This window comes from Orussus abietinus, unplaced genomic scaffold (genome assembly GCF_000612105.2).
Source record: "Orussus abietinus isolate OABI.00-Male unplaced genomic scaffold, Oabi_2.0 scaffold10, whole genome shotgun sequence".
Lineage (NCBI taxonomy): Eukaryota > Metazoa > Arthropoda > Insecta > Hymenoptera > Orussidae > Orussus > Orussus abietinus.
This window is the reverse complement of record NW_019396009.1, coordinates 1,722,794-1,740,079: the sequence shown is the minus strand read 5'-3', so window position 1 is coordinate 1,740,079 and position 17,286 is coordinate 1,722,794. Positions and strand designations below refer to the sequence as shown.

The 17,286-nt window shown below is 50.5% G+C and overlaps 1 protein-coding gene across 2 annotated transcripts in view; it reads left to right on the top strand.

The window, feature by feature from the left end:
• The window catches only part of LOC105699775 (rho GTPase-activating protein 7), a 170,989-nt gene that overhangs the window by 40,632 nt on the left and 113,071 nt on the right, over window positions 1–17,286 (top strand). For both annotated transcript variants that reach the window (XM_012425065.1, XM_012425064.1), the window contains exon 3: window positions 15,732–17,204. In XM_012425065.1, the coding sequence (XP_012280488.1) occupies window positions 15,732–17,204 (1,473 nt within the window). The remainder of the gene's footprint in view (window positions 1–15,731; window positions 17,205–17,286) is intronic.

Genomic DNA, 17,286 nt, shown 5'->3' with positions numbered 1-17,286 from the left:
AGGTTGGCACTGGCTTTCGGCTATTTTCCGATCCTTTTCCAGCGATATTACGCGAGAGCAAACGGTGTCCGTCGATCACAGTCCGTTTATCTTCACAGAGAAAAAAGATAAGTCGGAGATAACTGACACAACAACAACGATATATATTTTGTTCACTCGGTCCTGACATCTCTTTGGACGTGGTCGCAGGATTTCCAATGCGTGTTCCTTCGAGTCAATCAACTTTTTCTTTATTTCTCTCAGGGTACAATTACCGGAATATTAATTCGTTGTAACCGTAAGAAATCAGCAGTCTCGGGTTTCTCCTCTCGAGGGTCTTTCTCGGTCCTTGAGTGGACGTTTAAGAGGCTTTAGGGTTAGCTCGTCATCGGGCATTACGACGTGGCCGGGCGTCATCCGTCATCGCGGTGGCTTTTCATCGGCGACGTTTATGCCGGAAAATAAACGATTCCCCGGCGAATCGGCCCGCAGAGTACCGGAGCCCGATATCGCGACGTCGGATCGGCCGGTGACTACGTCGAAAATTTACCACGCCTCTTAAACCCGAAATCGAAGGGGAAGAGCGAGAGTGCCTCGCCATGGGGAGCGCTGTCGCCATTATTCGGCCCCTCTCCGTGCCCCGACGTTCCGTGGCTATTTATTTGTCATATTGTCGCGCGCATTGTCCTCCGGCTCGTTCCCCGAGGGGTCCTACGGGACTCCGAGGAAAAAATCGACCCGCAGGCGTGTTTCGTCCCCCAAAATGGAGGGACCCCCAACGGGAGTGACCCTTCGATGGACTCGGGGTGTAATTAAGTTTTTATTTCATTTTGCCTGGCTGAACGAGCAATTCATTCGGCTCCTAGGATTCCGATTTAAATCCGGATTTATCGTATTTTATTGGTGCACTTTTAAAGCAAAGGATACCTCGAGGACGATCGCTCCTCTGGTGTTTAGGAAATCGGTGGCGCAATTGAATTAGCCCTTTAAATCAGAGGTATAAGTGCCCGGGGAGATAAAGGATCGCCGTCCGAGTTGGCTCGTGAAAATGGACGACGCTGGGAAAGAATCTCGTGTCGCAATTCCCGGGGACCGATCGCGACCGCGGCACGACGTGATCTACGCGATCACCTGTATAAATTATCCGGGGCCGCGGCTTCGCTCCGGATCGCGAGATTTTCGCTCGTCTCGGTTGCGCCTCAAAGATCGTTTTTTTCATGTCGGGAGACTTCGTCGAACGTTTATCGGATATTCCTGAAATTTCTCCCGCGTACCTTGGCAAGGCTTAAAATGTGAAATTTCGAAAATGTGAAAATGTGAAAATGTGAAAATGTGAAAATGTGAAAAATGTGAAAATGTGAAAATGTGAAAATGTGAAAATGTGAAAATGCGAAAACGCGAAAATGCGAAAATGTGAAAATGTGAAAATGCGAAAATGTGAAAATGTGAAAATGCGAAAATGCGAAAATGTGAAAATGCGAAAATGCGAAAATGCGAAAATGCGAAAATGCGAAAATGCGAAAATGCGAAAATGCGAAAATGCGAAAATGCGAAAATGCGAAAAATGCGAAAATGTGAAAATGCGAAAATGCGAAAATATGAAAATGCGATAAAAAGAAAATGTGAAACTGTAACCGCATCCTTACATTTCGGAAAAATAAAAATGGATAAAAATTTACCCCGACTAACGTTTAGCGTTTTGTTCACCCGGGTTATGGGGAAAAATCATTAGTGACTACCGATTCCCCGTAGTCATTGATCCCGACATAACGGTTCGTTACCTGCAGGATCCTGCGATCTAACGCACCTCATGACCGGCTTCGCGGATGCGTAATAACACGCGCGCGCATATATTGTTACCATATAATTAAGTAGTGGGTACGAGAGGGCTCTAATGCGAGTCGAGCCGGCGAGACGAAACTGGAAACTACGTTGTTGAAGAAGGGTTAACGGCGGTCCCGAGCTCGTTCAACCCGCCGACACTTGTTGCTCTTACCAGCCCGAGCTACTCTCCGATTCGTTCCGCGAGATGCCTCTCCGACGAATTTTTTTCACGGCCACTCCCGCGGAACACTCGCAATTGCCATCATTTTTCCAAATCTACCTGAACCCATCTGTCCGTCGGATAGCCCGTAAAACTATAAAAAAATGTATTAAAATTCATTCAGGAAATCATATATCTTGACGCTCGAAATCACGTGGAAATCAGCTGGAAATCGCAAGCAGAAATCAGTGGAATTTGTTGGAAGTCACCAAAACATTGTTCCAATTTTAAGGTCGAACGTCACTTGTTCACGCCGAATCACAGTGTCGTTCACGGCATGAAATCAAAGGCAATCGGTTTTCGAAAAAGGAAACCGTTTTCATTGTTTTTTAAGTGAATTACCTTTCGGCAATTCCATTTGTTTCCTCGTGATTCGACGTCCATTTCTGTAACAAAATATTGGAAAAAATTCGGAACAACGGGTGACGGAGAAATTCGATAATCCTGGTCACCTCGTCGAGGTGTTTCTCTCCGTGAATTACGACCCGTACTCTCCGTATTCGGGATGCAATCCGCGATTTTCGCGTGTCCGGCAATAACGCGGATGCGGATGGTCGGTTTCGTCGGCGATTAGTCGAGGTGTGCGTGAAATCCGCCTCTCTGGTTCTCCCCTAGAGCCGCGGATGTACTTCTGTACCTCTACTCGTACGTATATGGACCTGGGCATATAAGTACTCGGTGACGTATGTACGAGCATAAGTGTTCGCACCTTATTCCCACCCGCCGTTCCCGTGGGATCGTTGATCCCTCTCATTTCCAGCGTCGCTCCCGGTAGAGGAGAAGAGGAGCCGCGATCTCCGGGAGGGATTTATGGCCGGTGAATAATCGCGGCCCAGAAGGGGTTAAGCCATCGGGATTATATCCAGAGCTTCCTGGGGGATGTCGCGAGGACCTCCCTCGGACGCGTATGCGCACGAGGGGCCGAAATGACCGCTACTAATTACCTTTACCTGTGCCTTACCTGCGTCTCACCTCCGCGCACGCCTTCCCGTATTGCGGAACGACGCGGTTTCGCGTTATCTCTATGATTTACGGAGCGGCGTTAGGGCCGCGGTTTTATGCGCCTCGAGCTGTCTTCGAGGCATGCCGGAACATATGTATCCCATGGGATTTTACGGCGGAGTGCTCGCTCCCCCGGAACCGTAGCGAAAATCCCCCTGCACTTTTCCGAACCGGCGATTAATGCCTCCGCGTGCCAACCCGATTTCCCGAGTTCGAATCCGCACGCGAGTTGGAGGAATTAAATACCTCTCGCTTTATTTCCGAGGAAGTAGACCGGGTTAATTATGGGACTTCTCCAGACTGGGGAATTGGGGACGGGAGGGAATTTTGCGTTGTTTCTGAAATGCATCCTATGCACTTTCGCCGCACGTGTATTCGTGGACGTGGAGGAGAGATATTCCTCTCGTTGCCACCGTCCTTAACCGACTTATTAACGGTTCTCAATGATTTCATTGACTCTCGAGATGCTATCGCCTCGCGACGAGCAGCAGGCGATCGTTTTTCCAGGAGACGGATCTCTGGAATGAATAATAGATCCCCTCGCAGCGTTTCGATTGTGCCCATTTTCGTTTTTTTTTCTTCTCGTTTAATTCTCTCAATCGCGGATTATCGCGGGCTTGCAAAATTCGAGACCTCGCCGATGAGTTAAAGATGAGTCGGGCTGCGATGCCAATAATTGAACTCCCAATTTGCGTATCGATCTAACCCATCGATGGCACATCATAGGTCGTGGCCGCCGTGGACTGCACCTGCGAATGACGCGCATACCTGCAGTACAATGCACCGCGAATTGCACCTGCCGGAGACACGGGTTTCGCAATCGCCTAATAAGTTACGCGATTGATTTTAATTGCAATCGACTGATGCAATTGGTCTCAAGCGGCTTAACATCCACCGTGTTGCGCAAGCATTCACCCTGCCTGATGGTGCACCAAGTGCATGCCATGGTGGTACAGGAAAAGTCACTTTTGCAAATTTGCAAAATTTGCACGGCACATTTGCAAAAACCACAAAGGAAAATATTCAAACCATCGACGCAGAGGTCTCTTATCACTGATGATAAATTTTCCCGACGCGGTTCATTTGGGGCAAGATCATCAAATTATTACCATGTACCACCAAATACACGTCACGCTGACAAAAAATACCATTTGCGAAGCGCATTAAAAATTCTTTCTCACTCACTCAGGCCCAATTATTTCATTATTAATGGGGAATTCCCCCGAGTCGAACCGGCCGGCGCAGGGTCATCGGATTATATCGTCGACTTACACGAGCAGTTAGTCATCTCAAATTCGTCGTGGCTAATTGGATTCTTTATTCATGCATGTCGTACATCTCGCGGAGGGAGCATCGGCATGCAGGAGAGACCCAGCTTGCACATTTCTCCGAGCGCGGGATTTCGCTCGTAGACGACTTCATTATCCCGTTAACCCGAGGTACGAATGTTTCCCGTGGCTACAAGAGGTTGTACCTCCCGAGGTGGACCGTTTCGAGAGGTGCACCGAGAGAGTAATGCACGGGTACCGGTGGGTCTTAATCGGTCGAATTTATCGTTGGACACGATTCGATACTCGCGCGATGTTCGATCGGCTGTTCCGAGCCGTCCTCGGGCATTATTCCGCTACGGGCAGTTAATTAAAACGTTCAAACCTGGTACTTTCACCCGACCGACAGATCACCGCCGTCGATGCCGAGGCCATTTTTCTTTATGCACCCTGCAATCCCTTCCGGATCCTCCGCGAATGCATCGCGCGAAAGTATCTTCCCTCGTCTCGCACCTGCCCCCCCGCGGCCCGTTGAAACGATTCCTCCGCCGATAACGAAGACTTACGATTTTCGACTGAACAGTTGCAAAGTGGATTTTTATTCCTCCCCCTCCACCCCCTGGGAATCTAGTCGCTCGGCGGTTTTTCCGCGGATTCCCCGGTGTAGCTTGAAAACGCGTGACCGCATTCCCCGGAAGATTCACGAGGAGCAAACCAAGGAACGTTTGTCAACGGGAAGATGGGAATGTAATCGACCTCTTCTGATACAGGTTCCTCGATTTTTTATTAGTTACATATATATTTTTCTTTTTTTTTTCTATTTTTTCCCAATTTTTCCGACGACCTCCTAGGCTAGGGAGAGGAGCCGAATTACCCGTCTCGACGTTTATGACTCTTAGGGCTGGAATTATCTCGTAGATATGCGTTCCATCCAATTTATTCAAGCCCCGTTTATGATCGGATAAAATCTCGGATCGAGTGGTCGGGACCAAAATATCGGATGTTCAACCCAAAACATGTAGGTGTAGGTAAGTGGGCAGGTGCCCTAACCTGGAGCTAGCGTCACGTCCATTGAGGTTTCTGAAATCTCACTCGATAGCACGTACCCGGAGAATCGCTAAAGAGGATAAAAATGCGAGATAGGGAGTAATAAAATATGTAAGGGGATTCTCTCAACGATCATAGCACCGCTGATTATCCCAAATCCGGCGATAGCGAGCGATATAAAATCCGCGAGCTGCACCGCTTACGATCATTTCGGCCCTGTTCTCTCGCGGAATCCCACGTGGCACTCGTGTCGGTAATAAACTCTTCGGCTTCGACCTAGGTGGGCGAACCAGTCTTTTCTTTTTCTCTTCGGCACCCCCACGCGGGAATTTTCGCCCGAATCGTGGGAGGGGATTCATTTGATCGATAAAATGGAACGACCGCGAGATCACGGAGATGGGCACCAAAGGAGATCATCGCGCCCGAGAGGAGTAATTCCTAATCACCTGCACCGTTTATAAATAAATCAGGAAATACCTACGCTGAGAGAAATTTGCATTTGATGCAATGAAAATTATTTCAATTTCTTACTTCATTATTTTCAAACGCGATGTACTCCATCTTAGGAGTTAAACTTAAATTTTTGGTATTTTCGTAGCGAGTGGAATATTTCTTCGATTTTATACTGCGATTTCTTTACCGCCATTCGAAGAAATAATTTCCTCGAAAGAGGAGGGTTTCGTTCTCAGGATCGTTAGAAAGTATCACTCGTCTCCGAAAAATGCATCTCATTAGCAGGAGATTCCAGTTCCTCGTCGAGAGCTGCCGGCGAGACCGTCGTGAAAAGTCTCGCGCGCATCTCCCGATTGCCGGGCAATTACTCATTTTTTTAACGTACGGCCCTCGATCTCGCCAGATCGCCGGCAAATTATACACGCGGGTTGCAAGAACTCGCGCGATTACGGGCGGGTCCCTGGCGGATGTTCGCGCGTTAAACGAATTAGTGTAAGTAGTCCGCAGGGGTGGAGGGCGGAGTCCAGGACGAGGGGTGCCATCGGAAGGACGAAGGACCCGACTCTCCTGCGGCGCTAATCAGGCCGCGATTCGCGGAATTCGCGGGTGATTACAAGGTGCCCTCCTCGAGGTGGCCGCCGGGAATCGGCCCAGCAGGAAATCCCTAACGCGATCGCTCGTTAAACGGGCCGATCGAGCGTGCGCCGGTGCAACGGGAGCCGCGGGATTAGTCAATTACGCTAATTGATGAGAGGGAGGCCATAACCACGGGTCTCTAAAGCGACGCGGTTAGAGGTAAATAAGAACGATCATCGCCGGACGGAGAAGACCTGAATCATCCCCGGCCCCTCTCTCTCTCTCCCTCGCTCTTCCTCCGGCTCCTTGGCTCCTTCTCGGCATCAATTTCATCATTTCACGCCCAATTGCCTCTCAATTTGGCCGGCCTCTCGCCGCCCAGCTTCCTCTCTTCTCGCCGATCCTCGTGGGAGGCCTCGAGGTCTTCGCGACAGGAGGACCACTTCGCGAAATCTCGCCTCTCCGGGTATCTCCGGATGTGCTCTCTGGACCTCCGATATAAAGCCTCGCGGAAGAAAGGAGATATTCCCGGAAAGACGCTATCGTTAAGGAAGAACTGCTTCGTTGAAATTGTGCATCTGCCGCTGTGATAAATTATCGGTAAAAGCGTTTGAAATTGGATCGATCGGTGACGTCAACACTGGAGTGCTTCCTTTAGAGGGAATTGAATTAGCAATTGAATTTCTGGACACGGGAGAGAAAATAGCGATGTACGGGTTGTTGTCGATGTAAAGAATGTTGCAACTGGGAATCTTATTTGTTGGCTTGGTGAGGTAATGGGATCATTGGTTTACATGTAGGGAAAACAATTTTTAGGGGCTCGCTTTTGTGGAACCAAGTGAAGTTTCTTACGATTCGTTGTAAGGTGAGAGGTGGGGAAGCCTTGGGAACCGACAATTTGGGGGAAAATAAAGAAGCGACGGAAAGGATCGCGTGGGACGGAAATTTTGCGGGATCTGGATTTTGGTGAACCCATTCCGGGCGCATCGGATCGTTCTTGGCCCGAATGCGAGGAGGAAGGCGCGGGTCTCTTCGGCTTGCCTTGCCCAAGGCATTTCCTCTCCTCTTCCCGGGAGTTGCCGCGATATAACCGGCTTGTCACTCACTCGATAACCAGACAGTCTTGATCGCGTTTCTCGCGCGTGCACGGCGTTCCCTTGCTTGCACCGCTATACTCCGTCCAGCCGAGACTTACGCCTTCCCGCCTCGCACTTACTTTCCCTTAAAATCAGTGAACTCGTGAATTGGTGCAATTAGGATTAATAAATTTGTCAAATTCCGCGATGAGTAGGTATGGATGATTTTCATCCTGGCTCTACTCTTATCGCGGTACTCGATGCAGCCAAGACTTCCGCACTTACTCTCCCTTTAAAGTGAATGATTTTCTCAAATTATGGGTTTGAATTTCTGTCATTGCGTTTCATAAATTCGTGGAGTCCTCCGATGTGTATCGCTAGATCCGTGAATCGAGGTGAAGCCGTTCACAAATAAATTTTCATTTTGACAATAGAGACCGATGACGGCGTTTCGGATTTGGTGCCCAGGATTAAATGCAGCGAGTGCAGTTGCATCGCGGACGGTGCCTCGTGGTTTCGTCCGCAGGGGGAATTACTACCGAATTGAGTAATTTGAGTTAATCACCGTTGAAGCGAAATTCGATGACTCGATGATTATCCCGTCTCCCTGCATATCAGTGAAAGAGGATAAAATAGGGAGACGAGTCGGAGTTGGGGGCACTTGACGAAATAAAACCGAGGAGGTAAGTCGATCGTTATCTCGATGTGGGGATGTGTTAAGGGCAGCGAGGATTTTCGAGTTCATCGTGTACTTGGGGGGGGATGAAAAAAGAAGGGGGAAACGAGGAAGCACCCGAAGATAGTGGCCGTCGATAAATCAAATATATTAAACGGAAGAAAATAACCGGATAAAAGTTGCCACCCGGTGGCCGGCCTTTATGCCGGCGAGAAAAAGAGGATCGTCGGAATGGAAACGCACCGCGAGTAAATCATCGGAACATCTTTACTGCAAGTTTTCTTTGAGCCCGCGATTCGGTGACTTACGCGCGGGGGTAACGCGAAAGTCGAATAACGTCCGGTGTAAATCTCGCCGGTAATTCGAGAGCGCTGTAAAAGACGTTTTTCACCGGCGTCGCCGGTTTATTCCGTGCTTTTACCCGGCCACTTTCGTTTCCCCATGTCGCCATGTGCGTTCCTTTTCGCCTTGAGGTTCCCCTCTTTGGCGCCGTCGTACTCGATTCTCGGTGGTCCTTGATTTCGTAATGACACTCCGCGAACGTACGATACGAGGTTTCCGATCGTCCCTCGTGAATTTGCCTCCTCGACCTCTCGGAAATGCATCCCACCGGAAGCGACATATCTTTATTTCATGTTTCTATTAAAGAAAAATTAGAAAAAAAAATCATTGATTTTATCACGTCCTATCGCACATTGTAAAAGGTCACTTTTCGGGTTGATAACGAGTGGAGTTGCCGCAGGTCGCGTCTCTTCGTGGTTCCTCGTCACTCCACGTCGCGTTTGCCGGAAGTGACTCGAGCCGAATTTCTCGAAGAAAGTTAACTCGCAATTGGAAGGTCTTCCCGAGGTGCGGCGAGTCGAAAATACCGTTTCCTCCCATAATCATGCACGCGACGTCCCCGACCCGTTAATGGGCGGATGCGTCCTTGTCAGGTGTGGCTCCGTCGCACATGCGCGCGAGTAGGTCCTACGAGCACGTAACAGTCAAAAGTTGGACTTTCTCGTCGGCGATACGATCGATCGACCATCAGTGGCGACCGGCTCCTCAGGATCGGCGGAATTATCGATGCAACTCGATCGTAAATCCGAGAGACCTCGTCTGTACCTTATACCGCGAGTAGAAGACGTCCGGGGTTAAGCGCCGTCACCGAGGGTCACCGTGTGAAAGGGTCACCAGGAAAAACTGCATTTAATTCACCGACGTCGGTGCAGCTCCAATTTTTGCTCCGAAATTGGAATTCCGCGTATACTCTTGCTCGAGCACCCAATACACGAAGAAACCGCACCGAGCGGTTCCTTTTTCGTCTTCTTCGTAGAACCTCCGTTCGATCAGCGATAGGAGAAAAAATCCTCGGAATAATTTTCCCGATTTTAATTCGAGGTGCACCCCGAGGTCGGAGGTCGGAGCCTCCTTCGGCCGTTCTCCAGGATTCACCCCGAAGAGCCGAGATGCCCCATCTCGATATCCTCGGTCCTCGACTCCGCGTTTTTATCGACAAGTAGCTCGAGCCTCGATATCGTCGCGGAATCGTCGTCAAGGTCCTCTTCCAGGTCCTCTTCGAGGTTGGGCGACCTCCCACCTGCCCCTTGTCGAAGACCTCGCTTCGGGGAGCCGCGGTGTCCCCTGGTTTACGAGACGTGCCGGAAATCATGCACTCCCGGTAATCTCCCGATGTCCCGGTTCGATCGTATAATGCACGCACGCGGTGCGCTCTTCGGGGTTATGGCTTGTTCGGGCCGCGGGTTTAACGCGGGAATTTAGATCCAACAACAAAGATAAATCCGCGCCGGGCCGTAAACCCGCTCATACGCGATGTAACTTACGAATTTAATGTGGGGTTAGGCCGGCCTCCGCTTTCTACGCTGGGTTTCTAATGTCGGCCGGTTAAATTGAGGATTTATGCATTGTCAATTCGCATAAAGCTGTCCCACGGGGCCATCGGGGGTATTCGATTAATATGCTCGTCCCACTTAGGACGGCCTGCTCAAAAGAAACGCGACCGGCGAGGGTGCGCACCTCTCCGGCATGAATTATGATATTTTTTATCACCCATATCGCAACGCCTCCGGAATCCTCCTTCGCTTCGATTCGCGATGACTTCTCGAAGGGAACTTCTTTTTTTATACCTTTACTCGCGAGTTTCGACAGGGGATCTTAAATCTCTCCCTCGAAACTCCTCTCCTCTGAGCACTTACTCGGTCGCTGCGGTTGCGCAAGAGGCGTAAGAAGCGCAAGTACTCACCCTCGCCCGTAGGACGGATTTGTCATCGTGAAGGATCGACCACGTGAATCTCTGGACCAGGAAGGTCCTCCAGCCTCCCGACGTCGTTCGACAGAGGCTTCCTCTTCCGTTGAAAAATGTCAATAGTGTTTCCGGAGCTAATCAGAATTTCCTTTAATTAAGAAATAAATCACAGAAAAATCGGAAACTCGTAAATTGAAGATTTATTTTTTTTTGTTTTCTCCAGGGTTTGCGCATTTATAGCGGCGATTCCTCGTCGCCTTCTCACTTGAAAAGTGGTTTTGGCTCGCGTTCTCTTTTCTTCGGGTTTCTAACGTCGCGCACGTCGGCCGAGAACTTGCGGAATCTGTCCCAGATCGCGAACTCTTCGGTCGCGACATTCGCGCGCGACTCGGCGGACAATCTCGCGGCGATCTCGCGCGCGGGCGGCGCTTAATTAATTGGAACGACCGCTAATTAATACGAAACACGACTTATAAATCAGCGGCGGCCGCCGCGATTCGAGGGCGCGTCGGCCTCCTAGAAAAGCGCGTTTATCTCGCGCCGCGTGTTTTCCCTAAACTGGATAAGCGCGGCATGAAAGCGGTCGGATTTGCATTTCCGAGTGACTCAAGGCGCGTTTGATCGCACATTGCCAGTCGATGCCAGGGAGAGCGTTAAAAGAATCATCGTAAAGAAAAAAAAAAAAAAAATAATTAAAAGAAATAAAGGAGACATTTATGAAAAATGGGAGGTAAGCGATGCACCGAATATCCGGACGAGAGTTAAGTCGGTCCATCTTTATTGCTCGATGTTTCCGGGTTAGATTCATCGTCGATCTAAAGAAACTTTCGATTTCACTCCCCACATTTGGTATTTCCTCGGTAATACCAGGAATTTTATTGCCTTTTTTATTTCTACCCAGGATTGGGTTTTACTTCCAGTGAAAAAAATCGGAGAAATGCTGTCAGTGATGGGTCGGGGTCCGTGGGGTCTATTGGGAGGTTTTTTACGTACTGGATGGTGTTGGTGAGTCTTGAACCGGTGTGGGGAAATTTGTGGATCCAGGTAGTGTCTTGTAAGGGGGGCGATCGATACAGGGAGCTATTAGTTTATTCCGGCACAGAGAAAACGCAGATTGGCCGCGTCCGAGGATATCGGGCGTTCCAAGAGGCGACGAATCGCTCGGGAACGGCGCGATAAATCGCGATAAATCGCTATAAATCGATCCAGCCGCGATAGGTCGCGTCCCAGTTCCAGGCCAGGTGGATCCGGCACGCGGGGATATTTTTCGAGTTTTTCTCCTCGGTCGAAGTGGGCACGACAAGAGGGCTTTTTTACCCTCGAGCACCGGAGAAATTGGGCCGCGGCAATTTTCGAGGGGAAACGCGAGGCCGGGGGAGTAATTAATTCACCAGGGTGTATGAATTAGCGCACTCGACCGGTCGGTCGACCGCGAAAATGTTCGAGCGCGATTGCGAGTAATTGCCGGCTTCGAATTTTCCATTACGACTCGAGGACATCCGCCTCGCGTGTTTCGATCGCCTTGTCGAGGTCTTCGGGATGTCTTGAACGGTGATTGCAAATCACGAACCGACGAAAGGGCATCCGGTGGGCTGGACGATCCTTCCGGTAGACGTTCACTTTGTCCCGTAATGCCTGTTCTTTGCTTCCCCACGAGGAGTATAATAGGTGTAGCCTCCTTCCAAGGCCTCGTCGGTAGCGGGAAAAATTAGGACGAAAAATCAGGAACTTTTCTACATACCTTTGCCGACGCACACGCACCTCTGGTCAGCTGTAACGAAACGCCGCGAGTGCCCAAGGCTATGGTAAAATGAATCTCGTTCGGTTTTTCTCCATCGCATTATTTTTTTTTTATTTAATACACCCCGTACTCTCGATTATCCACGACGGTCTCTCGGCTCAAAATACGTTCGACTTTCCTCTGGCGTAACTTTGTTACAGAACCACTTACCTCTATATGTAGAGCCGGTGTTGCAGCCTTTTTCGTTGCAACGACCGAGGTATCCGCAATTGAAGAGCCTTTTTCAGCGCTCGCTCCATTCCGGCCAATCTGCATCCTGCGCGATTTCGACATCGAACTAGCGAAAGCGTTTACCAGGAATAACGTGTCGACCTCTCATTGCGGCAAGGAGCCGGAGGGGGGTAAAAATGATACTATATTTTCCATTTCCATGATTCTCCGCAGTCGATGCTCGGACCTCTTCTGGACCAACCTCCTGATCCGGAGCCTTCATCTTTTCTGATCGTCGGTCAACTCGGCGGAGAGATAAATCCCGGATGGATGCATTTTCATGAGGCGATTCCTGATTTACTGGCCGGACTCGGCCGAGCCATTTCCACTCCCGCGAGATTTTTCCCACATTTTCTTCCTCCGAGGTGGTCCAGCTCGAGAGGACCCCCGAGAGCGAGGAAAATTTTCGAGAGCGGAAGTCGGGACGGTGGATTTCGAGGAAAAATCTCGGACGGCCAGTTCTAGGTCAGGATTTATGGTTCGCCATGGCTCCGCAGAAGAGAGCATCGCTTCGAGCGTGAAAGGAACTCTCTGTCGGGTCTTCAGGAGTGGTCAGAGTCTCGTGTCGCCTGCTTGTGAAATCATAATTGATCACTGCCGTGCGCTCACCGCCCAAGTGGTAGGACAAGGCTCCTGTCAACTTGCAACTTAACTTTAATTACTCTCGCGAGGTTGAAGAGTATAAACCGTGATACCCGCTGTCGAGACCCGGGGAGCCTTAATCAGGGACGCTCATATGGTCCTGGCGAATGCTCGATTTATTATCCTTTGACTCCTGTCCGCGAGGAGTCATCAGTCACCTCGGGATTTTTTCCACCGAAATTCTACGCCCAAATCAAGGATCACTGATATGCCCAAATTGCATCTGACAGTATTTTACAATTACCCTAGGTCTAGTGAAAAAAATCTCCATTTATCGCGGACATAGGCTGCCTTTTTCCCCCTTATTCGATGCCACGTGCGCGCCGGATCGAAACGGCGCGGTAATTGCGCTGCAATTGCACCCGCGGGCGCAGAATTCGCAGCTAATGTAGTTATTTAACCGCGGTAAACAGTGGCCGGTGTAACGCGATATCGCTTACGGTCGTAAACTGTCAGTGCCATTGGCTCCTCTCTCGTTAGCTATTCCCTTGTTCGCAGTGCTCACTTTTTGCAGCTGTGGTCTTGCCGGGCCCCACTTGCTAGGATCTGTTCGACGCAATTAATTCACCGCAATTAATGCTCCACGTTTGCCCGAGCACATAGTACAAGTCGGATAGAAAATCGTAATTCGATCCGCACCTAGCGTCAGTTTCGACAGGAGCAACCGTTTAGCTTGCGTACATTCGATATTATCTCTCGTGTCCATATTCGTCGAAATTCATCTTTAAAAGATTTCTCAGACATAATTGATAGCCCGCGCACCTTGTCTTGCTTAAACTTCCTATCTCGGTGCCATGAAATAATTTCGATAAAGATGTAATGCCCTCAAAAAATTAAATTTGAATTTATCAGCAGTGGATGTTACATTCTAATGCCTTTCACCGTTCTCTGGTTTCGTTGGTAATTAATCGAGAGGAGAAACGAAACGGATGGGGCAGGGAAATTTTTTCCAACGTTATCCAGATTTGTTATCGAGTAATTTCTCACGTCGATCTCGCCGTTAAACGGCGGTCGTGGATAAAGCTGGCTATCGTACAGCATACGCCGTTGCGTCCATTGTTATCCCTCGAAATAGATCCATTACGTGTCTTCCTAATGACAGCCTCGGTGGGACCGAGTCCGTCGACAATCGTTGCGGATCACCGCCGCGTTTAAGGGCAGTATCCTCTTGTATGCGTTGCATAATAATTCCTTCTAACAATGGAAATGCATAGACCGAGAGGCACAGCCCGGAGCTTTCTACCGATCGCTCATCGATCTTTCGTCGATGGCGAGAGCTTGGCCTCTCGAAGTTCTCGAGAGAGTCACACGAGCGCTCGCGGGGAAGGATCGATAGATCCATATCGATGGATCCACGATCGATCTTTAGCTCGAGATCGGGCTTAGATTGCATCGAGGGGATCCCTGGAAGCTCGAGATCAATGGCGATCTAGGCTTACACCTTCAAATCACGAATCTATAAAATATAAAACTTGAAGAAATCCATCACAAAATGATCGCTACTGAATTTTTTTTTTTTTTAATAATCCTTAGAATCAGTTATGATCTACTGAGTGAATCATTTTCTTTAAGAATTGCGGAGAAAGAAAGAGAGAAAAAGAGTGTCGCACGCAGGTGCGTCCACGAAGGTAACGAGGCCACCACGTGGAACCCTAGACCACGTGGCTGGAAGATCGACGGGCTCTTCGGAGGAAGCCTTGAGACGGTTCGATCGGCTCGTCGATTTTTCACCTCTCTCGTTTTTCTCCCTTTTCTCGTATACTCGTGGCGTATCAAGGACTCGAGTTCCCGCAGGTCCGTCCTGCCAACCTCGTAACCGCTTCATTATGCGCCACTTCATAAATACGGTGCTACCCTGCCTACGCATATACGTACGCGAGAGGGAGAAAGAAAACGGGACCTACAAGAAAAGACATCGAAAGAGGAGGAGCGAATTGCCAGATAGCTCGAACCGATAATTTGACGATTCATTGTCTATACTTTCATTTCGGGAGAGGGCTCAATTTATTGCAACATTCTTTTTCAGTCCCTTTTGGTCATGACTGCTCGACATAATCGTGTCGCAATGTCCGAATGACGCGTTAGATCAACGGAGCAGGAGGAGAGTCAGGATTGAAACGAAAAGTCCGTCCAGTTCGATCGACTCTAAACGATATTACGTTTTGAAAGACCTCTATCTTTCGGCTGCGAACGCCTACGGATCGAGTGGCGCCTTCTAAAAAAGGCGACGCCGAACTCGAAGGCCGTCTACCACAATGGAGTTTGAAATACGGAAATCTCGTTGCGAGTCGCGTTGCGCCACGGAGAATTTCACGTGCGTGTCTAGTTTGTAAACGTGGGAAATGTAACAAATAATTAGAGATCAGGGGTTAGGAAGAATCGCCGTTTCCCGTGGGCGGTGACTTTTGTCGTTTCACGGCGCCTCGGGAAGTCGCGTCAACTCTTGTTCGAACTTTTTCCCGGCTATCATCGAAGTCATGTTGGGTGATAAGGTTAAGTGGACCACCCTATAGAAATCACTCGGAAGTAAGAGTACCTCTATTTGCGCGGGTCCGAGACTCGAAAGTATTTTCAAAGCCGGCCAGGTTGAAACGGTTTCTTTACACCGTGGCCACGGTTACCTCCGCTCTAGTTAACGTTGTCGACACGGCCGAGGAGGCCGATCGATCGCGATCGTCGATACTAATAGCGTTCTCTTCCCGCACGCAGGAGGAGATCGGCGAGATCATCCAATCGGTGCCGGTGGAGCCGACGAGGATCTGCGCTCCGGGCAAGCCGGTAGATCGGATCGACGCCAGGATCGACGCCAGGATCGACGCCAGGGACCGATCCTACCACGCGAGGTCGCTGCCGAGCAAGTCGAGTCCTCGCCGGAAGGGCCAGAACTTGTCCAGGACCCTAGACAGCTTGGTGGTGGACAAGGACCTGGGCGAGTGGTCGGACGGCATCCTGAAGGAGTTCAACGCGATCATCGCGCGCGAGATCACCGAGCTGAGCAGGAATCCACAGGTGCGAGCACCAAGAGGCAAGACCTACCTCAACGGGGTCGATCCTAATCAGGATCGCATCATAGGCTACCGCGAGTTGCTCAGCGAGTTCGGCATAGCCGATAGCGAGGAGAGCGCCGAAGACGACCCCAGGTTAGAGGGTCTCGATGGCGGGGAACTACACCTCGGAGTGTCCCTAGATAGAGCGCAGAGGGAGCAGTCTTGCCGAAATCGCGGGGGTCCCTGCAGCAGCTTCGAGGACCACAGGAAGAAGAGGCACCGCCGCGAAGGTCGCGCCTGCGATGCGCAGGTGGACCGGTCAGGAACCGGTGGTCAGGTGGTGGACGGTCCTAGTCCACCTTCCGACCTGGAGCGCGCCAGGAGGAGGCACGCTGCTCATCCGAAGCGCGTCCGTCAAGAGCCAAAGAGTGTTCCAGGAGGGGACAAGGGTGCGCAGGTTGAAGCTGGCGACAAATTGGCTTGTCAGGAGCAAAGCGCTGCCAGACTGCCGCCCCTGCGCCTGGACTTACACAGGAAGACCAGCTTACCCGTCGACCTGGCGGCTACCAGGAGGCGCAGGGCCTGCCAGGGAGCTCAGTGGCCTCCACCCTCCCAGAGAGACCAAGGCTTTCGACGGGGGAACTCCGAGCTGGATGAAGTCAACGATCCGGAGATGATCATCAGGTCGAAGTCTCTGGAGTGTTACGTGGCCAGGTCGGCACCTGTGACGCCCACGGAGGAGAACAGGACGCCCTTCTCCAGGATCCTGGCTAGGAAGAGGAGGAACCCAGTCTTCATTGAGAACACTGGCCATGCCGTCCTGGTCAGGGTGTCATCTCTACCCGATCAGGACCTCCTTCACCTGTCGAACGAGAGACTTGCCGAGAAGAAGAGGCCCCAGGTCAAGGGGAGTCTCGACAAGAGGGCGGTTTCTCCCCTGACCGTCAGGTGCGACGCCACCGCGAAGAGGCTCTCGGAGTCGGACAGGGACGTCCGGCATATCAGTCCGGTTAACTTGAAGAAGTATGCGTTGCTCGCCAAAAGCAGGGGCAACGACGTCGGGGTCAACTGCCACCTCAAGGATGCGGCAAGGAACGAGTCCGATGACAGTGGCGGCAGTGGTAGATCCAACAAACTGGAGAACGCCGAAGGCTCTGCCAAGATCTCCGATGATGCCAGCTCTAGATCCGGATCGGTAAGACGTTGTTCGCGAAGGATTTATTTTGAGAAAGATCGCGCTGGGTTGTAGGAAAAGAATTACCAGAAGTATCTCTTCC